At 40.9% G+C, this 25,309-nt stretch overlaps 2 protein-coding genes across 3 annotated transcripts; both read left to right on the top strand.

Annotated features, from left to right (window-relative positions):
- The first annotated feature begins 1,837 nt into the window (after positions 1-1,837).
- On the top strand, positions 1,838-10,429 carry dpm1 (dolichyl-phosphate mannosyltransferase subunit 1, catalytic). The gene is made up of 9 exons (XM_026153972.2): positions 1,838-2,065; positions 2,278-2,377; positions 2,566-2,599; positions 2,687-2,763; positions 4,971-4,996; positions 6,041-6,136; positions 6,253-6,321; positions 6,474-6,588; positions 9,974-10,429. The coding sequence occupies exons 1-9, from the start codon at positions 1,935-1,937 to the stop codon at positions 10,076-10,078; spliced, it is 753 nt and encodes a 250-aa protein (XP_026009757.1). The 5' UTR covers positions 1,838-1,934; the 3' UTR covers positions 10,079-10,429.
- Positions 10,430-12,247: 1,818 nt separating this feature from the next.
- adnpb (activity-dependent neuroprotector homeobox b) lies at positions 12,248-21,666 on the top strand. Of its 2 annotated transcripts, none has more exons than XM_026153971.2 (4): positions 12,248-12,266; positions 16,038-16,154; positions 17,415-17,507; positions 17,685-21,666. In XM_026153971.2, exons 2-4 carry the CDS (start codon positions 16,047-16,049, stop codon positions 20,655-20,657), a joined length of 3,174 nt encoding a protein of 1,057 aa, XP_026009756.1. In that variant the 5' UTR covers positions 12,248-12,266; positions 16,038-16,046; the 3' UTR covers positions 20,658-21,666. The 2 variants fall into 2 exon arrangements, with proteins under 2 accessions (XP_026009756.1, XP_026009755.1); XM_026153970.2 differs by lacking the exon at positions 12,248-12,266 and adding an exon at positions 12,498-12,936.
- The last annotated feature ends 3,643 nt before the right edge of the window (positions 21,667-25,309 follow it).

The raw sequence follows: 25,309 nt of genomic DNA, 5'->3' as shown, positions 1-25,309 counted from the left end.
GTCATGTCCAGAGACGCTCCACCACGAGTTACTACTGAGCAGACTCTGGCTCCAAAAGTGGAACATGGCAGCGCCCAGAAGCGGGATATTTTGGCTTCATTTTCCCCCAATGGGAGGAAGTGCTGTCGCATCATTCATCTTTTTATACAGTAATTGGTTAGGACCAATCAGCCAAACAGCAATCTTCTCCTTAAGGAATTTCAAAAATATACAAAACAATATATATAACTTCATAAGTCGACAAAATAAAATCCAGAAAAATCATGTCGCTTTTCAGATTCATGATTCTTTCGGTTGCGTCATGAAGATGTTTTTTTCAAGTTCAAGTTTATACATTTAACCTTAGGTTGAGGTCTTTCATGTTTCTTTAACAAAAAAAATCCGTATTCAGAAATCTCTCTTCTATATGATGGTATGTGTGTGGAAATGTGTATGCGTGTCTGTGTGTGTACAACGGATCACACAGCAAGCATTTGTTTGGCCTGCTAATATGGCGCCTCAAGCAAAAATCCTGGCCACGCCCCATCCCTTAAGATCCTGCTCCAAAGTCCTGTTAACCTACAGATCTACAAAGAAGACGCTGCACTTTTAACTCTGAGGGAGATGGAGAATGAGCCCATTTCCAAAAAAAGTGGAGTGTGTTCCTTTAAGTACTATATTGTCAAAAACTAAAGTGTACACACATACACACACATACCATCGAATGGAAGACAGATTTCTGAATGAGGATTTTGTTTTTGTTAAAGAGACATGAAAGTGTACATAAACAGTTGTATCTTGTTTACTGTATCACTGACAGATAATTAATTTCAAAGTAAAGTTAATGCTACATTATAGTGAGATATTTTGTAATGTGAAATACTGTAAGCAAATGAATAAACAACCTCATTCATGCTAGACCTTTGACTCAGATGTACATAAAACATTGTTACTTTTATTATTATTGTTATCATTATTATTATTTCACTAAATATATTTTAAATGATACTTTGATATACATTCTACTGTAAGGTTGTAAATGTATTTTCTTCGCCCTAAAATATCTTTTGAAATGTATTTTGGTCTGAAACTAATAAAGATCACACTAAAGTGATGGTTCATCATAGAAAGGAAGGCCTTCTCTGAATGAGACAAACTCAGAATCTGTGTCTTTCTTTTCTGGTTTAGAGACTTCAGGAACTTATTTTTTTCCATATATGATGATGATCATGATGAATGAATGCAGTACTGTAAGTGAAAGGCACTCTTGAGTTAAGAACACAGTATGGTATGTATTCCTCCCTCAGCTCCTTCCTCTCAGCTTGGCACCTATTCAGACACTCTTTGCACAGGAAGCTTTCTTTGACTAGGTAAAAGCTCTCTGAAATACTGACTGGTTTCTCAGTGGGTATCTTCTCAGCAATATTCCTGTCCATGTTGATACTCTCCAGCTACAAGTGGCAGCCGGGGCTGAATCTGTTATCAGAATGGCCAATGTGGCAGAGCTCCTTAATATATCTTAAGTCTATATACTGCAGAAATATACTAACCCTAAAGCTATAAAAACTATTGTTGTATGTGAAAAAAAAGAAAGAAGATCCTTCAATCACTTTACTCTCTGGCTTAATTAGATAAACTCCCCCCCCCCCCTCTCTAGCGTATGTGTATTGTATGTTCTGGCTAATGCTTGTTTGTTTGTTTGTTTGTTTGTTTGTTTCTCGTACACAATTTCTGGAAGTACAAAACCTTTAATGCAATACTGTTTAATTTTACTTTGTATTGTATTTAAAGATTAAATAAAGATCTTTAAAAAAAAACTGCACGAGATTAACGTTGCGTTTTTTGACATTTAGGTTCACACTCCACACCAGTTGGTGGCGGTAATGCACCATTTTGCTGTTTGCTAACCACCTATAAATAATATAAGGAAGAAGGAGCACAAGCTCAACGTCGCCATGGCAAGCAGGAAAACTTCCCGGCCAAACCGAGACAGCGGGGACAAATACTCAGTACTATTACCCACCTACAACGAAAGAGAAAACCTGCCTTTAATAGTGTGGCTGCTTGTCAAGTATTTCGGGGAAAGGTGAGTTACTGGGAACTAGCAAAGGCTTTCCGCTTGTGCTAGCTAACGGTGGAAGTCAATGATGAGCTGTCACTAAAGTAGTGTCAGCTGCTCGGCTTCAATGGGTCAGTGTAAGATTTCAAGAATATAAGAGCTGTAAGGGTAATGTTAAGCTTACTTATTGCTGCCGTATTCTTATATTTCATTTGCCTTTTGTTTTTGTTTTTTTGCAGTGGGTTTAACTACGAGATAATTGTTATTGACGACGGAAGCCCAGATGGGACACTGGAGGTGGCAGAACAGCTTCAGAAAGTCTATGGGGAGGACAAGATCGTAAGTATTAAAGCCGTAAAGATAGATATGTTACTTTAAGAAGTACCAACAGTACATCACGAAAGTTAGATACATTTATGAAATAAGAGCGCATTTTATATGTCATAACGTTGTTTTGCTTGGGAACTATTTGCCATAGTATTTACTGTCCATGCCAAAGGATTTACTTAAACTATTTTGTGTTTCAGCTGCTACGACCAAGAGCAAAAAAATTAGGCCTAGGTAAGTATTAAACTATGTCAAAATGAGTGTGTAAGCTTTAGTACATTTTGTTATCTGCTCATAAGAATGTTTGTCTTGCTTTCAAAGGCACTGCCTACATTCACGGCATGAAGCATGCTTCTGGGAACTTCATCATCATAATGGATGCAGATCTTTCCCATCATGTGAGTGGAGCATGTTTCAGTCATACTGTCTGTGTTCGTCTTTTAATTGCTTGACGACAGTAAGTGGTAAAATTCTACATGTCTAACTTACAGTCTCAACATCAACTCTTAAGGTTATCTTTCTGATTAAGAGGTTAATCGTATATCAGCAGTTACTTCTTTTAGATCGGCTGACAATTCGTTACCATTCCCTAAAGCAGGGGTCTCAAACTCGCAGCCCGGGAGCCACTTGCGTCCAGAGATGGGCAGTAACGCGTTACTTGTAACGTGTTACTGGTACTTCTTACTTGTAACGGGTTACAGTAATCCGATTACTTTTTTCAAGTAACGAGTAAAGGGATTACTATTGCAAAAACGGTCATTAGATTACCGTTACTTTCCCGTAGGAACGCTTCATTACTGCGTTATTAAAACGGTGATTGTTTTGCAAGAATGTCTCATGACAGTGACGTAAGCGAGTGCGACGTTCGTGACAACAGCTGTGTGCAGATCAACAATGGATAACATCGAGTGCGGGAGAGAGTATGAGCATGCAGCGTTTAAAGTGTGGAAGTACTGACCTTACTTTAAGTTTGATTCCATAAAAAGTGACAAAAACATTAGTGTCCATTGTGCATGGGAAGAAAACTTCTTTTTACAGCGAAAAAAGCCCCTAAACTTCCAAGCAAGCACTGAATGCGCTACCATGTAATGGGAAACTCACAGTGGAGATTCTTCCACTGAACGCTGCGGCACACCTGCACCAAGGCAAACCTCCGCCTAACCTACTCCTGCTTTACAGGTGAAAATGGAGCAAAAGGACCGCCAGTCTTTGACTTTATTTATTTTCTGCTGTGTTTTACTTGCATCTATTTGAAAGAATGAGTGTTAACACACAAAAAAAATTATTTTATGTGCTGGAATGTGCAGAAAATAGGTTTAAATATTAAACAAATTTCTTCCAATGTTGCATATAATTACATTTTTGCTTGATGCATAAAGTTAAAAGATTAAAACTAATAAAACAAGTTTTAAAAAGAGACTTTTCCATTTGATTACATTTTGTATGATGGATTATGTAGAAAAAGTTGAATTGGGCTGAAAGATCTATCGCTTTATCACCTATTCAGGTTCGTGTTTTTAAAAAGTAACTAAGTAATTAATTACTTTTGAAGATAAGTAATCAGTAAAGTAACGGGATTACCTTTTTGGGGGAAGTAATCAGTAGTTAGTTACTGAGTACTTTTTTCAAGTAACTTGACCAACACTGCTTGCGTCCCACGTCACCCCTATTTGCGGCCCCGTATATTGACGTGAAGAAATAGAATGCAGTTTGGCTCTTGAAGTTACTGTTTGTTGTTGAGTGTTAATATAATAAGTTTTTTAAAAAGCAAAAAACTATTGGGGCAATCGTGACTCCAGAGTTGGGAGTTCGCCTTGTAAGGTTGCCGGTTCGAGTCCCGGCTTGGACAGTCTCGGTCGTTGTGTCCTTGGGCAAGACACTTCACCCGTTGCCTACTGGTGGTGGTCAGAGGGCCCGGTGGCGCCAGTGTCCGGCAGCCTCGCCTCTGTCAGTGCGCCACAGGGTGGCTGTGGCTACAATGTAGCTTGCCATCACCAGTGTGTGAATGTGTGTGTGAATGGGTGGATGACTGGTTGTGTAAAGCGCTATACAAATACAGGCCATTTACCATTTAATATGCAGACAACAAGAGCGAGTATAAACATGTTCAGGGATTGATTGACTGTGTTAGTTCAGTGAGAGAGTTATTTGTAAAGAAAACAATTTTCACCAGCACTGAAGAACTAATGTGTGAACTTATGTCTGCTTATTTGGTAGGTCAATGAAGGGCTAAAAAAATGTGTATTCACATTTGCAGTTTTGTCTTGTTACACAATATTTGAAATTTAAAAAACAAACAAACGAAACACTACATTTTCAGAAATATTTGTGGGTGTTTTCAGGTTTGTTTGTTATTGTACTACTTGAACACTAAAGTGGCCCTCCAATGAAATGACCGTACCAGCAGTGGCCCACAGCTCATTTAAGTTTGAGACCTGCCCTGAAGCCTAAAACGTCAATTGTTCTTACCTACAAACCAGCAAGATACCAGGTTACTGGTATACATTCTGCCATTTCTAATGTGCCTAAAATGTTATGTACAACATGTTCTCTGTCTGCTATTTCTTGTCAGCAATAATCTTAATGTTTTTCTTTTCCATTTCAGCCCAAGTTTATCCCAGAGTTTATTCAGTAAGTGTCTCTGAATTCCCATTTCCTATATTTTTATTTCTGTAGAGCCAGACTTACCTGGCTGGATTTTAGGGACCAATGCCAGTGGTGATTTACAGGGAATAAAGAAAGAATCTACAATTGTGAAACCGGGGGGGGGGGAAGGCTGGGATATGGTGGACTGAAAATCAGTGGCGACAGAACTGCAAACACTGTGATGAAATATGAGGAAACTTGGATTTTTTTTTTTTTTTTTTTAAATTCTAATCATCATCAACATATGAGAAGTCAAGGTAGCGCTTGAGTGTCTACAGACACCAGTGAATCTGTGCATGGCTGCATGTTGTTTTTTTTAAGAATGCCAATGATTTTTAGGCTACATTTAAGGTGGTTACACCCAAATATTCACTTCTAAACTTCTCAGAATTGTACAAATTATGTTTTGGCACAACTCCAATAGGCACCAACAACACAAGCATGATGGAGAGGTTCAGCTGAATAACTGAAATCCATGTAGGTGTGATGTAGCAGTGAGCTGTGTGATGTAGCTGTGTGCTGCAGCAGCTACAGCATTTTGAATTTCATCACAAATTCTGCTTTAGAGTAATGTGCGCGCTGCCTTTATGTGAAGCCAATGCTCATCTACATTCTTTCTAATGGCCAGCAGGGGGCAGTTCTTTTGGATGCAAAAAGACTTGCTTTTGTACTGGGTCATAGGAAACCAAGCCTCACTGTCTGCATGTTGTGTATGAAAAGAGTAAAGTGTTGGTTCAGGTAACATATGTTGATACATACAGCACAGTCACAGAATAGCAAACAAGTGTTAATGTTAGACATAACCTGAGTAAATAAAAAAATTAATTGTTTGTTGATCTGACGGATGTAGAGAGAAAAACTTTGCACAGCACTGTTTGTCTGTCATAGCTCAGTATCAGCCAAATATTTCAGCTAACAAATACTAAATCAGCTCCAAGAGATTAATATTTGTTCAGTACCTCTGCCTCGGATGACAGTTTTTAGTGTCTTTCCTTTATTTCAAATACCTTTTTGTTTCTGTTATGTCAGGAAGCAGAAGGAAGGCAATTACGACCTGGTTTCTGGTACTCGATACCGAGGGAACGGAGGGGTTTACGGCTGGGACCTTCGCAGGAAACTCATCAGGTCACTACGGGTTAACACTTTGTAATCAGTTTCCACTCACCTAATAGGCAAGAGGCTGACGTTTTATATTTCTTCATTTTTTTTTTTTCTCCTCCCCTTCCTCCTCTTGTTCACAGTCGGGGGGCCAACTTTTTGGCTCAGGTATTGTTGAGACCTGGTGCTTCAGATCTCACAGGCAGCTTCAGGTAATTGGTGTTACTGTTGTGATGCTGTGAATTAAGTGCTACTGACTCTTACATTAGAGCTGTATTTTCTTTCACTACTGCTGTGTTTATTTTTATTTTTTTTTGTTATTGTTTATTTATTTTATTTATTTTCCTCCACTGACTGACTTCAGACTATACAAGAAAAAGGTGCTGGAGAGTCTTGTTGAGCAGTGTGTGTCCAAAGGCTACGTCTTTCAGATGGAAATGATCGTCCGAGCCAGACAACTCAACTACACAATCGGAGAGGTGAGGTTCTCTCTCTCTCTCTCTCTCTTTTTACTTTTTTTTTTTTTTTTTTTTTTTTTATTAATGTGTTTAATTTTCAGGTAGTTCAGTGTGAGAGAAATCATTTGTGTGTCATTCGTTCTCTTGTTTGTTTGTTTCTTTAAGTTGAGGATTAAAAATTGGGGATTAAAGAAAATGTGGGTTTTTTTTGTTATTCATGTCTTTTGAGTGCTTTTTTCCTCTTGATTTTATGCTAATAGAAAAATGAAAGCCAAGAAAACGATTTGATTCTCATATTTAATCAGTCTGATTTGTGTGAGCAGGAAGCTGCTGACTTGTTTAAAGGAGTAATAAGTATCTCTTCTTTTTTTTTTTTTTTTTTTTTTTAATGATTTACAGTTTTTGGCTTGCTATTGGGAGCTTTAAAACTGCATTCTGCTTCATTACTCACTTTTAGAAGTGCTGTAATAAATTTTAAAACCAGTTTTTAGGGCAATTTCACAGCTTTGTCTGTGTCCAGACCACATAGCTTCAAAACCAATATGCGTATATGGGTCATATACACACAGAAATAGACTTCATAGCATGTTTGAGACGTGTGTGTGTGTGTGTGTGTGTGGTTTTTTTTTTTTTTTTTTTTTTTTTTTTAAATATAGGATAGAGGTGCAATTTAAAAAAATAAAATAAAATCTGCATTAAATATCCTATTAGAGCAGGTGTAGCTTAAAAGCCACTACTCTTGCTAGAAGGTATACAGTGACATTTACGGGTTAGTCAGATGACAGTCGCTCTTTTTCTATGGCTCGATGACTGTGGTACTCATGCTGAAAACACTGTGTCCTCACTGATTTGTTTTACTTATAATATGCTGTAATTGTGATAGAAAGTCTCTTTATTTTATTTATTTATTTTTAGTCTGTGCTTTTGTTGTTATGTACTTTTGGCTATTTATTATTTCCCTAGGGATTTTCACAGTGGATAGAAGTGCATGAGTTCTACAGCAGAGGGGTATACTATGAAACAAGTTCAACACAGCCAGCTTTCATTGTGTTAAGTAGTGTGAAAAAAAATCTAAAACTGCTTTCAGCATGCTCACATAAAACGAGGTGTTTGACACGTCATGTGACTCTTCTGCTTACAAAGATCCCTTTGAATAACATTATTAGACGACGATGATGATGATGATGATAAATTGGTCATTTAAAATCTATAAAAACATAAGAGTGAAATGCAGCACTGTTGCAGATAATTTATGCTGTAGAAGTTATTAATCTTGGGATTTAGTGCACAGAGCAGTAAAATAAACATTTTAATTTAAGGGAATTATTTTAATGATGAGCGCGCCTTCGGTGCTGCTGTTTACTTCTGTTTTCCAGTAGCTGCAATTCCAGGAGTGTAAAATAGTTAGCAGTAGATCAGAATCAAATATAAAAACATTTAACTCCAAATTAATACATGCATTAATTCATTCCCATAACATGCACATAGGAAATGTGTTCTATATCCATAATAACTACTCTCAGCTCCTCCAATGTCAGAAAGAGTCACTGCAGCTTGTAGCTCCGCAATATGTGATTCTGCAGTTTTCTTTCCTAACACAACGAGAGAGGGATTTGAGTCTTTTGTTCAGCCTTTTTCCTGTTGAACAAGTGTGTTAACTGCTACACTGTGAAATCACCCAAGCAGAGGATCCATATTGCACTTAAAACATGACGTGAATAATAGAATCTGTGAAAATTTCCGGCAGTTTTAAACCGAAACCCTGAACACAACTCGCTCCCAAGCAGGTTGTGTGTTCAGCATAAGTTACCATGGTGATTTAGCCAGGTAAAAAGAGATCCACTTTCACCCACAGAAACCTCAGACTTTAAGCTCCAGATAGCTCGCTAAGAACTTGATTTTCCCTCTTATTACACCCCTCAAGAGTGCAGTAACTTGTACACTCCTTGAGGCTGACTTTGTGCCTCCTTCTGGTATCAAACCCATGATGTCCACACTATGGAGTCACTTCCTGTAGTTTAGGTAAAGTTAAATATTATCTCAGTGTTCATGTACCGTAAATCCCAGACTACAGAGCGCAAATGATTAAAAGCCGCATGCTCTAATTTTAGAAAGAGAATCAATTTTGTACTTGTACAGGCCGCACCGGTTTTTAAGCCGTATGCTTATTACACGTGAGGATTTTTAACATTTAATTTAATCTGTAAGGTAACATAAACATGGTAACATAAACGTTATGGTAACATACAAAAATACATACTGCAAGTGCTTTTTTTTTTTTTTTTTTTTTTTCCTCGAACAGCGCCTGTAACAGTATACGTACGTATCAGTAACGCGCTAATTACGTTGCTTATGGTTTTTTTTTTTATGGAACAGTGCACATACAACATTACAAAAATGTATACCGTATATATACTACTTATCAATTTTATTGGTCTACTGTTATCAGGCAAAATGTTTTTGGCCGCATGGAAAAAAAAAAAAAATGCATTAGCCGCACGTCAGTATAAGCCGCAGTGTTCACAGTGTGGGGGGGGGAAGTAGCGGCTTATGACCCAAAAACTACGGTAATTTCTTTTCTGAAAGCTTCATTTTTATTTCAGTTAAGATTTTTTTTTTTTTTTTTAATGCTTTTAGTTTTTGGTTCAGTTTTAGCCATCTATATTTACCATGTGCAGAGACAATTTGACACAGTTTCACATTTGTGAAGTTATTATTTTGTTATATTAAACATATAAAACAGGTCTAGGTCAAATGTGTATATGTGTATGTGTATGTATATCTATATATCTATATATCTATATATCTATATATCTATATATCTCTATATATCTATATATATATATATATATATATATATATAGATAGATAGATAGATAGATAGATAGATAGATAGATAGATAGATAGATATATATATATATATATATATATATATATATATATATATATATATATATATATATATATATATATATATATATATATATATATATATATATATATATATATATATATATATATATATATATATATATATATATATATATATATATATATGAAAAGCATACAAGAGTGAAAACACATAAGATCCCTTGAAAAATTATATAATGAAACTTGTATGTTTTGTATACTTACTAAAAAACTATATGAAAGTAATGAGAAAGTGGCCACTTTCATGAGTAAATCATATGTTTTTACTGTTTCTCTTCCATATGGGCACCTACAGACAGTTTTCTAGATATGAATAAAGTCTGCTTTTTAAGCTAAAGGAAGTGTTCAGAATAAATTAAACTAATGTTAACTCTTCTCTTAACTAGTGAATCCTCTGATTTTTTTTAATTTTATTTATTTATTTATTTATTTTTATTTTTTTCTTGTAAAACAAATCTGTTGTTCTTCCAACAGGTACCCATTTCCTTTGTGGACCGAGTTTATGGAGAGTCCAAACTAGGAGGGAATGAGATCGTATCGTACGCAAAGGGACTGCTCATGCTTTTTGCCACAACATGATCAGTTTGTAAAATCCACAGGCCTGTAGTCTTACTGTGTTTAATACAGTTCTATCAGAATTGTAATGAGGAAGGGGGGAAAAAAACTCCACTTGCCTGTGGTCAGACAGCAAATACCAAGGGAGACGTCTCTCCCTGTTAGGTGTAAATATAAAAGAAGTCCCTGTCAGTAGACCTTCAAGAATACAAAAGAAACATAGTGCTTTACATTCCCATCATCCTCTTTAATCAGTTTCTGGCAAAGCGTCTCATCACTCTGCATTAACAAGCTGTCACATGACTTAAAGTGCACACTGAAGTGCTCCACCTATGCTTGATTGTATAGAATTAAACTGTTTTTTTTATCACTGGCCTTGAGAGATTTTTTTTTTCCTTTTGGGATGCAGGCAGCTTCTCTTACTGATGTTCTTTAAGGAGTTTAAAGCCTGAAATAAACATGATTGTTTATTAATATTTTGGACACAGAACCTCCGAGATTTTTTAGTAAATTGGGTTTTTCCTGATAATTGTTGTAGTAGTGACTCTATACGGCCGTTATGGAAGTTTAACTCTGTCATTCTCAACAAATAAATATTTTTCTTCCCATTTCTTCATTGCATATTAGGGGGAAAAAAAGTTCCATTTGTAGATTGTTTACTGGTTTTCAGATTGCTGTAAATGCATTTAATCACAACACCATTAACCTTTTGGATTCCACTGTTATCACGCGAGTCTACTGACAAGTCTGCGTGTATTAGCAGAATGCTACCATTTAAAGAACAAAATGAGCTTCAGTGTGAGAAAAAGTCAAGGACATAAGTTGTTTCATTATGGAGAATGTCGCCAGTGCCCCCTGCAGGGCCCCCACTGAATTGCGACCAATTCCTGAACAACGGAGTTAACGGGAGGTGGAGTAACTACATCCAAACTTTTGGACCACCCTACAGTAACTCCGACCGTGTTCTCTTCAGAGGGTTAGGCTGATGAGGAGTTGATCAGTGATGGTGTTTGGCCACTGAGTAACCTTTTCCCTTGTGTTATTTAAATTTCAAGTAAAGGAATAATTTTGTGTTTTATTATTTTGTGTTGGTTTCTTTGTTTTACAAACATAACACTCATCATCCATATTTCCGTATACAGTTGGTCCTGTTAAAGAGGGACTATTAAAAAAAACCAAAACCTTTACCAAGTCTCTTCGAAAGTGTAGGCTTTTTTTTTATTAGTTAAAAACTCGAGTTGGGTTTCACATGCATAAAATCAAGAACTGTGTACACTGATCACAGCTCTGTGAGTGGTTCAATACTGTTGATCGCACATGTGGCTTTATTTTGAATCCGATATATAAAGAGAAGTAATTCTGGACTTCACTGATGTTTGAACCCCAGCTCTAAAACTACTTATTTAAACTGAAAACAGAAGCCAGATGTTGTGTCTCACCAGAGGCTTACCCAGACATATGGTAAGTAATAAGGTAATATGGTAAGGTTCATTGCTGGCCTTGAAACAGGAGTTTGGGGCATTCAATTATATCTCATAGTTCTCCCCCACTACGCTTTTACATACTGCTCCTGAGACTTTAATGGTCAAGCCTCTACAGCTCTGATATGCTACATGGTATAAATGTGCTTTAACTGGAAGAACACATTATTATTATTGCGTCTGCCCCTTGAAAACTAGCTCATAATGAACAACCCATTCCACAGCCTCAGCCAGTCAGGAGACTGAACATCAACACTTGACATTAAATATCACATGCAAGGCTGGCAAGCAGCTGCTGTATTGCATTGCCCTCCACAGCAAACCTGAATACAATAGAGTGGCATGAGTGTGAGTGACAGCGATGATGGGGTGAAAAGGTAGGATGTGCAAAAATCCACCCGACCTGATGGAGAACTTTTGCCTCACTTTATCCATGTGAACGCAGTGACACTCTGGACGAGTGCTGATAACAGAACTATTCTTTGGAGCAGCCTTTCTCCTGGCACTGTACAGGAAAGTAGTCCCGGCCACTTCGGTAGGCTCGGGCAGCTATAGTACAGCGCCACCTAACGTTGCCTCAGTCGTTCATGGCACTCCAGCTGAGTGCTGAGGCACTGTGTTCATCCGTCCCTCCACAAGGGAGGGGATGGGGTGGGGGACGCCAGATGTAGCCAGAATGCGCGTGCGCACTACTCCGGTGGAAACCTACTCCGGTAGGACGCCCGCTATCGGTGAGTTCCCGCAAATACTGTGTTGGGTTGTTTACCCCACACAGTCAGACACCAACACCAAATGCCTGCCGCAGGGTCTGATAGACGACACGGGTTTTCCTTTGAACATACATTTGGTTAATTGGTTAAGTTGATTGACAGACCAATCAAGAGTTTCTAATGAGCCGGCCTCGCGAGGTTCTCACAATTTATGCTAATCAAGTCGATGTCACTTCCGCCCCTTTTATTTGCGCCATTTTGGATAGGGCAGTTTCTAGGCTGAATGTGTATTGTCTGTCAGAGAAGAGAATGGGCAAAGCGTTATCGGCTAACAGGCACTCGTAGGTAGAGTTAAATGCGATTTATTTGAACGAGTAGTTGTTCCTCAAAAACAAGGCATGTGCCCACCCTCACCACTCCAGGGAATGGAGCTTTTAATTGTCTAATGAAGCTGCAAGGCTTTTCGCTCCCGTTGGCCGACCGGAGGGAAGAGGATAGCCCTTGTCGGCGAGGGACAGTCGGGTTTGGAGGATAGACTCGCGTTCGGTCGACTCGTTCTTCTGGCGAAGCAAGCTGTCACCTTAAAGGATATTGGCGGAGATATCCGAGCAAGTGAAAGTGTCTCTACATCGCCTCAGCCATCCTGAGGTGACACATTTCACTGAGACGGGAGCGCTGGATGTGAACGCAGGTAAACTTGTCTGTCTTAGTGTTCGGCGTTACCCTGAGGGAGTGAGAGTTTGCTGTTAGCCGTAGCTACCTGCGCTGATGCGGTGGGTGGCGATGAACTACAGCTAAGGTAACTTGGCTGTCGATATTCTGTTACTCCCTGTAAGGGGCGCAAGCTCAAGTTGAATTACTTGTCCAGTAGGTTTGTTTATAGCAGCCAACAAAAACTAAATGCAGATAGGTGTTGTTTGTGGTTAAATAAGGGCACAGAAGGTGGAACTATTATTATTGTTATTATTTCAGCCAGTGTTGTTAGTGCGAGTTTGGCTAGCCTAGCATGCTAACTTAGCGCGGTGTGTCCCCATTCTTTGTCAGTGACAGCATCTCCCTGCCAAATCGATTTGGATTTTGCCAGATGTTTATCACTGACACCAGCGTGGACCCAGCGCACGATTTATTTGTCTCCGTCGCTCATGACGCCGGGCTTGCTGGTCTTTGATGCGAAGAAGGCTCCTGGTGTCGAAAGTGTAGCTGTATTACTGGACACAGAGTTGTCTTCAACCCGGTATAGGCTGTGCATTTTACTTGTCTACAGCCGTACCCGAGATCATGCGGGTTTGCATTTGAAGCCTCAGAGATGATTAAAGCGTGATCAGAGGTCAGCCAGGTGAGAAGAGGGTTGTGATGCACTAGTAACGCTGAGAGGATGGCTGTCACTTGACTGGGACAAGAGTCAGGTTATGATCAGGAAATATCAGCCTTATATACATCTGTAATAGCAAGTGCTGCAGGCAAGCATCAAGTTCAATGATACAACTGTGCATTGAAAGCTTGAAAGCATCTCAAACTTTTTCTGGTGTCAGAGTGGACATGGATGTCACCAGAAGCTTCTGCCCTCATCCCTACATTGAATGTAGAAGTGTAAACAGCAGTTGGGAGACAGGTTTTTGTGTCCTGGTGAAGGACTGAGTGAGGAATTCTGTGGTTGAAGGCTTGAAGGCCTCCTGTTTTCTTCTCTTTTTTTTTTTTTACACCACCATGATTGGGTAGGGGGGCCTTTTTCTTCTCCCTGATCTGAGAAAAGCAGAGAGCTGCCTCCTATTGCCTTTCCTTCCTTTCCTCTTCCTTCTCTCCCTCCCTTCCCTCCTACTCAGCCTCTCCTGTTTCTTTCTTTTTTTTTTGTTGCTCCTTTTCTTACCCCCTTCACTTCTATCCATCGCCCACTCTCTCACCCTCTTCCATTTTCTCTCTCCCCTTTCAGCCTCTTCCCCGCCTTTCCTCACCCTCCCCTCTGAGCCTGTCTGTCCAACCTCCCTGCCTCCCCATCCCTTCCCCCTCTCCACTTCCGTCGCTCACTCTGTCCTCTCTGCTTTCCTATCATCTCTCTCCTCACACTCCTTCTACCCTCACTCACTCCCCCACCCTGCCTCTCACTCTCCCTCCTCCTTCTCCCTGCTCCCTCACCCACCACCACCTCATCCTCTCACACTCGCCCTCCCCCTTCCCTGATTTCTCTCGCTCCTTCTGTCCCTCCCCTTCCTCCCTTTCTACCCCCACCCCCCACTCCCCTTCTCCCACTGCAGACATATTGTAGAGGCTGCTGCTGACTCAATAGGAGGCGCCATTCTGTGATGGTATTGCGAGGCAGGGAGGAGAAAAAAGGGGGCAGGCAGAATATAGGGAGGCTTACATAATGGAATTCCTCTCTAGCGCCATCTACAAGTAATGGGCGGAAGCAGGATAGAGACACATAGAGGGGAAGTGGGCAGGGGTGTGTGAGGTTTGCATTCCCTTTTGCTCAGTTCCCACTGTAAGACCAATGTGAGGCAAGTAGAACTGTGGGGCTGCTGGGCGGATTGACAGAAAGGTCTCCTCACTGGACCAACAGATGGTAGAATCCACAGCCCCACTCAACTTGCGTTTTCTAGAAGGGGAAATAAGCTGAGGTGTTCACAGGAATTGTTTGGGAGTGTACTGTTTATTGTCGCTGAGCTGCCTTCATGCTGTTGTACATCAGTGACCTTTGACCTCAGTAGTTTGGAGCTTTGATTTGAGTAGATGCATCAGACTGTTTGGTAAATACATTAACAACACTTGTGTCCTTTGGCTGCCTCACTTTATTGATAAGTGATATTGATAATAACAGCTGGGAGGATCTGTGTGCTTCTGTCTTTGCATTAGCAATGACACTTCTAACTCGTTGAGCTCTGGCTCGCCTTGTGTAAGTTGTATCCTGGCATCCATGTGCATTCTTGTGCAAATGAATGAGATAAAGCAGGAACCCTGTTATGAAAAATCCCACAACTCGATGTCATTAGCTCTGCAAGGTAACATTTACATTTTGTTATTCTGGGGTCTGAAAAGGTTTTCTGGAAACATGTTTGCATCACCCTATTAACCTCTGTGAGAGAATAAAAGCTTTGCTGCTAGCTATTTCTGACAGAACTTGGTGGCATGTGTCAACGTAGAGAAAGCCCAAGTGTGAGTTATGAAAAAAAAAAAAAAATCATTACAGCCGAATTCCATTTACCTGCTCCAGTTGTGTGGTTCTTGTATTGTTTGCCCTGGCCTACTGGGGTATTTTAATAAAGCAGAGCTATTGCTCAGAGTATTGCTAACACCTCATGTGTTTTCTGCCCTGTCAAGATGAGTGTCCTCTGTGGAAACTGCCTTTGTAATTAAGACAGGGGTTAGTCTTAACTGAGTGACGAACATGCAGAAATTCCACAGGAAAAGTGAATCTTTTTAAGGACACAGGTTTAGTTGGGTCATTGAATTGTAGTGTCTTGCAGATGAGTCCATATAGTCACAATAAATCATATGAACATCTGCACAAAACTTTGCAGTCACAACTCGTTACCATGTCTCAGTAAAGTGATAATAAAGTCAAAATACAAAAAAAGACATTACTTTAACAGTTGAAAGCTGTGTTCTTCGTGTCTGAAAAGAAGTTTTGAACCCACAATCTTTTTTTAGGATTTATGAAAGGCAGGTTACATCACGTAAACTGTGCATTTCAGCTAACTGTTTATTCCCTGACCTTTGGCTTCAGTTACCAGACACCTGTCCAAAATCTGCCCTGCACCTGTTGATAGCATGGATGTGTTTGTGTTTTCTGTTCAGGCAGGCAGAATGTTCCAGCTCCCCGTCAATAACCTGGGCAGTCTGCGGAAAGCAAGGAAAAATGTCAAAAAGGTCCTCGGAGACATTGGCCTGGAGTTCTGTAGAGATCACCTAGAGGTGAGTGTGCAGGCTTTGGTGTTTTTTACAGTTACGCATGCAGCATCTATGTAGATAATTTCTTGAAGTATTAACTGGATTCTTAAAATAGTATTTGAAATAATATGATGGTAAGATTAGTTTACTCATTTTTTTTGACATGTCATTTCATTCAGGAGAAAGATGATCCTCGTCATTAAAAAAACAGTGCAGTGGTCAGAAAAACATCTCAAACTCCACATGCCTCAGTCAGTATGTTAAAGTTCATAACACTACAACTAGGAAACGATTGAGAAAGCTATGAGAAAGTCTCTTCTCTCTAAAGCAAATGCCTCACAACAGCTGTCTAGCACGGTGGTGGAGGGTTGATGATTTTGGCTTTTTTGCAACAATAGGACGTGGGCATCTTTAAGTCCCTTAGTCAGCCTTCAACTCCTCAATATATACCAACCTATTCTAGAGTCAAATCTGAGGCCTTCTGTCCAACTGTTAAAGCTAGGCAAAAACTGTGTCTTGATTCCTAGCAGATCAGGAAATCTACAGCAGAATGACTTAAAAATAATAGAATCAAGGTTCTGCAATGGCCCACTCAAAGTCTCGAGCTTAACCCAGTTTGAAATGCAGCAGTGTGACTTTTAAGAGAGCTGTGCATAAATGAATACCCACTAACTTCAGTGAATTGAAGCAACAGTGTAAAGAAGGGTGGGCGAAATTCTTCTACAAATATGTAAAAGAATGAAAAAGTCACAATGAAAACAATAAATAAAAGTGTGTGCAAACGATATCAAAAGCATCACCAACTGAGTTCTTTAGACACAGTTTGCAGTTACGTCACTAACTGCTGCATGCAGCTTGTAAGTTTAGGTGTAGGAAGCATAAAAAAACCTGCAAACTGTTGACCCTTGATTTTTTGTTTACTTTGTTTGTTAGTTCCCCCTCTAGCTACTGATGCAATACTGAGCAAGCTTTTTTCAGTCTGTACTGGACTAATATTGGGTCCAAATATCTGATTGGTAGATGATGATGATGATGAGAGACCTTAAAGTAAGTGTTTTTCAGATAACTGTAAAAGGGTGCAGTCACAGGTGTGAGTTACTTCAAATAAAATGGAAAACTCAAATCCTTCATCTAGTTAGTGTCTGATTGACATACAAGAAGGCAAAAATAACTTCTCCATATATACGTATCTGTTTCATTCTTTGTCTTGTGACAGTTTCAAGTATTGTTCTGCTGAGTGATTGAATCTTTTCACTTATTTATGTTAAATTCTTTGTTTGCTAGGACTATAAAGACTTCACTCCTCCTGAGGTGTATATAAAGCACACTAGCTGGGAGGATGTCTGTATGTGGGAACCATCGCATACCAAAGCCCAGGTGTGTGACATGTAATCACAACTTCTTTTGCACATATTGTAATATATTACTGTGATTTTTTTTTTTTTTCCTCCATTTTAAACACATGTATAATATATAATTATAATGATTTGTTTAAATCACAAAAACAACCTTTTTTTTTTTTTTTTTTTTGTCTCCTACCATCTCTCTCTCCAGGACTACCGCTCAAAACCTTTCTGCTGTTCTGGCTGCCTCTTCTCATCCAAGTACTTCTCTGCGTACAAAAGCCATTTCCGCAATGTACACAGCGAGGACTTTGAAAACAACATTCTGCTCAACTGCCCCTACTGCACTTACAATGGCAACAAAAAGACTCTGGAAACACACATTAAACTTTTCCACATGCCCAATAACACTGTGCGGCAGGGCCCCGGTGGTATGGCGGGAGCTGGTGGGATCATGATGAAGGACGGGCTGCTGAAGAGAAGCGGGGACAGTGTGGAACAGGCGGTGTACTACTGCAAAAAGTGCACCTACAGGGACCCTTTGTACAATGTAGTGCGAAAGCACATCTATCGGGAACACTTTCAGCAGGTGGCCCAGCCCTACATTGTGAAACCAGGAGACAAGGCTAATGCTCACAACGGTGGCACAGACGGTACTAACACGAACAACGTGAGCAGCAACCAGATTCACTGCAAGAAGTGTCTGTTTGTTCCACGGACCTATGAGGCACTAGTCCAACATGTCATTGAGGACCACGAGAGGATTGGTTACCAGGTCACTGCAATGATTGGACACACCAGCGTGATCGTCCCCCGTCCCAAACCCATCATCATGATGCCCCCAAAAACCCAAGGAGACAAAACCATCATTGGGATGGGCCCTAAAGGTGCAGTAATGGCTTCTACCAGGTCTCCTAGCTCACAGCAGCTGGGTCGACTTGTCATGGCATCAAAGACTGGTTTCAACTCTCAGAGTCTTCTGTCGGGATTGAAACACGATGCTATAGGATTAAAGGCTGGTACCACGCAGCCGTTCTCTATTGGCAGCCAGCAAGTTCGAGTTACTTTGCCTGGTAACGCCCAGGTTTCTGTGCCACAGCAGTCACACGCAGCAAAGCAGCTTATTTCTGGTGGCAGCCTACGGAGCCCAGTTATGCTCGGTGCTTCTTCCTCACTCAAATCAAACCCTCTTGGTTCACGTGTTCAAGCAGCAGCTACTACTGTAGCCTCTGTTACGGCTAAGAAAGGTGGCTCATCTGTCCTTGGCACATCCTATACCCAGAAGTGGAAAATCTGCACCATCTGCAATGAGCTCTTCCCGGAGAATGTATACAGTTCTCATTTTGAGAAGGAGCACAAAGCAGAGAAGGTGCCTGCTGTGGCCAACTACATCATGAAAATTCACAATTTCACCAGCAAGTGTCTGTACTGTAACCGCTATCTCCCCAGTGACACATTGTTAAACCACATGTTGATCCACGGTCTGTCTTGTCCACATTGCCGTGCAACCTTCAATGACGTTGAGAAGATGGTGGCCCACATGCGGCTGTCGCACCCAGATGAGAGAGTTGGCCCACGCACAGATTCTCCTCTGACTTTTGACCTCACTTTGCAGCAGGGTAATCCCAAAAACGTTCAGTTGATTGTTACTACATACAACATGAGAGATGCCCCTGAGGAGTCAGTGGCATTTCATGCTCAAAATAGCTCCTCTGTATCATCAGCCTTGTCTGCCTCGCTAATATCAGGTAAGAGGTTAATGCCTCAGCACCCACCCAAAACACCTTCAGGGGCTGCTGACAGTGTACCAGCAAAGATTGCCCCACAGGCATCTGTACCATACAAGAGGGATGTGGGCAAGACTTTATGTCCTCTTTGCTTCTCTATCCTTAAGGGCCCAATCTCAGACTCACTGGCCCACCATCTGAGAGAGAGGCATCAGGTCATACAAACAGTTCACCCAGTAGAAAAGAAACTGACTTACAAGTGTATTCACTGCTTGGGAGTTTATACAAGTAACATGACTGCCTCCACCATCACACTACATTTGGTGCACTGTCGAGGTGTAGGGAAGTCCCAGAATGGGCAAGATAGCCGGGCAGCCCATTCTTCTCGGGTCAGTCCGGCTCAGAGCAGTGCCCTCAAACGGGCCAGCTTTGATAGCTCTGAGGCTAGTGCACCAAAACGAAGGAGGCCAGGACCGCCTGGGGAAAGGGCCCACCCCAGGGATATCAATGGTCCGTCTGGATTTGTAGAAAACCCGGATGAACCTGTAGTCCTGGCACTTGACCCCAAAGGACACGAAAACCTGTCATACGAATCCAAGAAGGCATTTCTAACGCAGTATTTCAGTCGAGCACCATATCCTACACAAAGGGAGGTGGAGAAGCTGGCAGCCAGCCTGTGGCTGTGGAAGTCTGACATTGCCAGCCACTTTGTCAACACAAGGAGGAAGTGCGTACAGGAATGTGAAACCCAGGGCGCCAGCGTGTTGCTTGGGTTCAGTATGCATGAGCTCAGCAAAGTTAGCCACGAGCTGGCATTCGGTCAGGATGGCGTGTGCGAGGGCAGACGTGGCAAACGGCGGACATCTAGGATGCATATGGGACTATCGGAGCAGGCTCTGCAGAGACACAGGGAGCTTATAGCTGCTAATGGTGGCATAACTCCACTACCAAAAAGAAAGCCAGCTGCGAATGTGGAAGATACTAAAGCAAAGCCATCTGCCCCAAATCCCAACAGTGCCAGCAAAGACCAACCCAAGACAATCAACAGCACCTTACCACAGAAAATGCCTCTAGACCTCTCCGAACCTATAGCTATCGACTCTGACAGTGAGGAGGAAGAGCAGCAGGAGGATAACAAGGAAGCAGAGGGAGAGGTACATCTCCATGGTAACCAGCAGCTTACTGGAGCTAAGGAAAGAATGGAGCCAAGGACAAGGGCCAAGATTGTTTCAGATCTAGATGATCTCTCAGACGACGACGACGATGATGATGACGATGAGGATGACGACGATGAAGACGAAGGGGCGCACGTCGAGAATGGTTTTGGACCCACAGAGGGCTCAGGAAGACAGAGTGCTAAAGCAAGAGACACTCTACCCATCATCATTCCCAAGTTTGTCCCATCATCAGCAAGAAGCAGGAGAGACGCAGCCCAGCTGGGCAAGCAGCAGGTGTGACTGATAAAAAATCAAAAGACTCGCACACTCAAGAGAGGCACTTAAGATTTGATCGCCTCGCCTGAACTGAAGGACACTGCACAGCAACACTAGGCATCTGTGAAGGAGGGAGCGACAAGGAAACTCAAACACAAGCCATCCAATGACTTCTAAGGGCAGCAGCTAGGACTCATGTAAAGATTTGTGAACAAAGTTTAAATGTTGTTTTTTTTTTTTTGTTTGTTTTGTTTTCCCCCCAGAGCAGGGGAGGGAAGGTGTAAAGATACTGACGTTACACCAAACAAAGTTTTTTGCCTTCTATATACTTTAGTACTTTGGGGTGGAGTCCTAACGGTGATGTAGCCATTGAGCTTGGCTTAAAATACTGAGATGTTTTGAGGTCAGGCTTTGAAGCTGACCAACTAATCCATCATTTTTCATGTAGTTCTCCTCACATAGGTAGTGTAAATTTGTACAGTCTTTTAGACATGTTTGGACACATGATGCTGTACATGTACTCTTAAATATTTGCTATTACCTGTGTGTAAGGTAGCCTCATATGTTCTACATTGGTATGCTTAACATACAATAGGTGTTGCTTTGGTGGCTGGTATTTTCTGGTATGTTTATTTTTTAACCAAAACTAGTTTCTTTGCAAAATAATATATCTATAAATAAACGAACAGTTTTTTTGTTTGGATTTTAGATATTATTTTAATTTTTAATGAATTCTTTTGTGGAATGATAGTGGAAAGCAGCATTTCAGCCACTTTTTGCAGCCTCTTGCTCCTTATCCCTGACTGTACTGTACTTGCCTTCTATTTTCACAATTTTCACTCGATGTTTTGCTCCCCCTTCAAGACTGGACAGTAATCAGCAAATTGACATCCACAATAGTGAAAGCATTTTTTTTCCAAAAAAGATATTGTGTTTTATATGTGTTCTTTGAATTGTGTGTATTTGTTTTCATTTTCCACTTTAGCATTTATGAACAATAAAGTGCTGTAATTGTGCTTCTCAGACAGTCAAAGCGACACTGGTTTCTTTTTTCACATACTCGAGACTTTGAAGCTTTGAATGCATTTCTTCTTAAAAGGGATTTATTAAGCTTTATTTTCTGCCATATAATCTGACTGATGTAGAATTTTTAAGACCGATACCAGTATTTGTTACCAGTGGATATATGATTTTTCTTTAAGACAAATAATGTATCAAGTCTTACTGCATTGCATTTGTGTTATTTAGGAGTCCTTACCAAGGACTTGTGGCAAGAAGGATTGATTGTTGTGTTCCAAATATGTGTTACCAATGGAGAATTTGCTGAATGCCCTCTGCTGGACAAATTATGCAGTCACTAATAACATGGGTGAAGGGTGTTTCTCCCATCTTTATTTTTTAATTTTTTAATTCTTATTTATTGGTCAATTTAAAATTTCCAATAATGACACACTGGCACATGGCTAATATCAGCACGGCTGATGTATCAGTCAGGCTCTAAAATATACTGTTACAGTGGTGGAGCCTCATATTTAACATTGTTAAATTTTGAAATAATGGAGTCAGTGAGGCACAAGTGATCCCTGTGTTTCAGTATTTTTTTCTGCTGTTGGCTTAGTATGTCAGAGGGGATCTACCTGCTGTTCAAAGCTTTTGTTTTACAGGGGGCTTAAAGGGAGGAGATCCTAAGAGCTTGCATCAGGGCCTGCTATAACATAAGTAAGGCTTGTTTGAAACGGAAACTACTCCATGAATGAAAGTATGACGCTTCACTTCCTGTCTGATTTCTTAAAACTGACACAGGTGCTTCTTCCCGTGTGCTGTACTCTGCAATGTTTGGTGAGTTAGGGGGAAGAACTGGAGACACATCTTATTTTACTCAAGTTTCTGAACTTCCTTTGACAAATAGTTGGTATTTAACTCATGTAGCGGTCAAATCTTTGATTTAAAAAGGTGCTGTAGATGGACCATTATCAATACTAGCTAAAGGTCTGATGGTTAATGATGGATAAAATACTGTTAATGGTGCATTGATGGCTGTTTAGAAAAGCTGTTATGGGTATGGAACCCAGCAGGTTCAGCTGACATCAATCTGAATGGCCACTGGATTATTAGAGATAGAGAAAATTGTTCATTTTGTTTTCTTTTACCACTTCAGCCTGTCCATAAATGCAGTCTGGAAAGAAAATCGCTGCCAGTTCCCACAGTAAAACTGTAAGCTGGCATAAGTATCACTCTGTTCACTTGTACAGGCCACAAGCCACATATTACCCACTACTGAAATATATTGACCACACTGGACCAGGATTTAGGTCTCAATAAGAAATGTGAACTTGTGGTACATTTATAACGCACCAACATTTATGTACATTGCTCTATTGCTCTTTGGGTCGCTGTAACTTAATCAGATTTTCAATTGATTTGATTATGTTGTTATAATTCAGTGTTCTTCAAGGAAACTCCGGGTCATGACCACCTACTTAAACATGGTTGCAGACAAAGCATACCTACTCAGCAGGGCACTGTGCCCCAAAATGGTTCGGAGCCAGCGGCTCTGTGTCTATGCCTCAGTGGGCCAGAGCAGCTTTGGTGTGAACATGCTCAATAAATATACCAGTTTCCGGATGATTTTGGATATGAAGCACACGTACATATCACCTATGGTTGTGAGTTTCCTGATAAAGTAAGGTAACAGCAGACAATATATTCAGGCTAGCAGCTAAAGAAAAAAAATCCTTATTACACTAGCACAAAATATGACTGCCATGTTTTTATCCATTTCTAAATTTGTGGGTTACTGTCATGTGCTGACATCCTCTACATTAAGTTATCTAAAAAATAAATAAAGTGTGCAAGCTCCAGTGATAACAGTGAGACATCTGTCCACATAAACTGGATCTTATTTCAAAACATTTATCCAGTAAATATTTCTTTAGTCAGATCTTAAATATCTTAGTATATCCATTATCTTAATGAGGTTTGAATTCTGCTGTAATTTGAGAAAACAGTGGGGGTAATGTCATCCTAAAATAAAATCTTGTGGAAGAAACAGATTTATCCTCTGCATAGCATAAAGGGTGAGCACCTTGAAGTTAAGACAGGCTTTTTTTCTGGTGTGTTGCCAGAAATAGTTCCAGGAATATCCAGCATTGCTTGGTAACCATAAAATAATAATACAAAAAAATAAAATCACCAACAGAACCAGAGCTTTTTCTCTGGTGTCATAGGTGCAGTCAAACAATGATGTCATCAGTATGTTGTTGATTATAAAAACAAAACTGGGGCAGTTAGTGGTGTCATATCAAAGGATTTAACTGTGTTTTGATGGTAGGGTGACCCGGGGTGATGCCTCGTCACACAACTTAAGGGTATTGAATGTTCACCACTGGAAGAAAAAGATGAAACACAGTTCTCCATGTGAGGTGTTTGACAGCTACAATATACCTGTGTGCTCAGGCTGTACCAAGTAGATCCAGTCTGCATGTTACCATTAACTTGTTGTGGAAAAGCACTGGGAGCATTGCATTATTAACCCTCTGCACATTGGATGAGAGTTCTGCCAAAGCAGGGATCAATCAGATGGGACTTATTTAAATGTAGTGGGTCACAGTGCTCTACCAGTGCAGGCAAACTGAGGGAGATCAGATACATATATTCCCCCTCCCAAGTATTTCATTAAAATCCTATCCTTGATGCCCTGGGATGAGGAATCTAAAATGGAGGGAAATTACCCCAGTGCAAGAGGGAGAGAGAGACAAGACTCTCCTTGGCTGGCTAGTCAGTGTTGCTATGCTGTTGTAAGGAGTGAGGGAGAGGGAGGGAAGGAGAGGTGGTGGTGGGTTGGGGGGGGTCTGAAGGAGAGAGTAGAGAGAGAGGCCTAGCAGACTGTGGGGGAGGCGGAGGCCTCATCTGCAGTGCTGTGTGCAGAAGGAGCGTTTAACAGCCTTTCAGAGGGGGGAAGGGGAGGGGAAGGGAGGCGAGAGGGAGAAGAAGGGAATGGAAGGGGTGGGTGAAGGAGCTGGGGGGAGGGGATGTGAAGAAGAAAAAGAGAGTCACAGAGGGAGGAGAGGAAGGGCGAGGGTGATGGAGAAGTGGGAAGTAGAAACAGGGTAGGAAGTACTACGGGGGACGGGGGGGTAGCAAGGCAAGGTTATGCTGGTGGTGGTGGCGGTGTAGTGACTGGCGCCCCCTACAGCTGGAAGAGAAAGAGAGGGAGACCCTGTCTCTCTTCTCCAGCTGTCAGACACAAAGAGGTACTGGCTTCTGAGACAAAAAGAGCCCATCTACTTAACAGGAGGGAGGCGAATTGGCTGAACTGGCCACAGGTCAGTGGAACATTTTCTCCTACCTGACCTGCTGCCCATATCCACCTGAGCGGTGAGAGCATGAGAGACAGGAGAGAGAAGGAGGGAAAGGTGGGACAGGTTAGAGGTGGTGAGGTGAGGAGCAGAGGAGAAGGAACACGTGGGCAGGTTGGACTATAACAATAACTGCAATGAAGTTGTTAATGGCGCACCCTGTGGGAAACCTGCAGGAGCCAGTATGAGTTTCCCGACAATGAAAACAACATAGAAAAAGAAAAAGAGGTGGGCTGCTAAATAAGAGCAAAATATGTGAATATGCCAGTGGAAGTGATGCTCTTGATGTCGTGGGTGCAAGGTTTCATCTCGTTCATC

This window comes from Astatotilapia calliptera, chromosome 20, assembly GCF_964374335.1.
Source record: "Astatotilapia calliptera chromosome 20, fAstCal68.1, whole genome shotgun sequence".
Classification (NCBI taxonomy): domain Eukaryota; kingdom Metazoa; phylum Chordata; class Actinopteri; order Cichliformes; family Cichlidae; genus Astatotilapia; species Astatotilapia calliptera.
This window is presented reverse-complemented; position numbering and strand designations above follow the sequence as displayed.

What these genes read in the sequence shown, in the direction of transcription:
- dpm1 (XM_026153972.2), top strand. Translation starts at nt 1,935, where the DNA reads ATGGCAAGCAGGAAAACTTCCCGGCCAAACCGAGACAGCGGGGACAAA. An exon ending in GTCAAGTATTTCGGGGAAAG is followed by an intron (nt 2,066 to 2,277) that starts GTGAGTTACTGG and finishes GTTTTTTTGCAG; the next exon opens with TGGGTTTAACTACGAGATAA. An exon ending in TTTATCCCAGAGTTTATTCA is followed by an intron (nt 4,997 to 6,040) that starts GTAAGTGTCTCT and finishes CTGTTATGTCAG; the next exon opens with GAAGCAGAAGGAAGGCAATT.
- adnpb (XM_026153971.2), top strand. Translation starts at nt 16,047, where the DNA reads ATGTTCCAGCTCCCCGTCAATAACCTGGGCAGTCTGCGGAAAGCAAGG. An exon ending in TCTGTAGAGATCACCTAGAG is followed by an intron (nt 16,155 to 17,414) that starts GTGAGTGTGCAG and finishes TTTGTTTGCTAG; the next exon opens with GACTATAAAGACTTCACTCC. An exon ending in CATCGCATACCAAAGCCCAG is followed by an intron (nt 17,508 to 17,684) that starts GTGTGTGACATG and finishes CTCTCTCTCCAG; the next exon opens with GACTACCGCTCAAAACCTTT.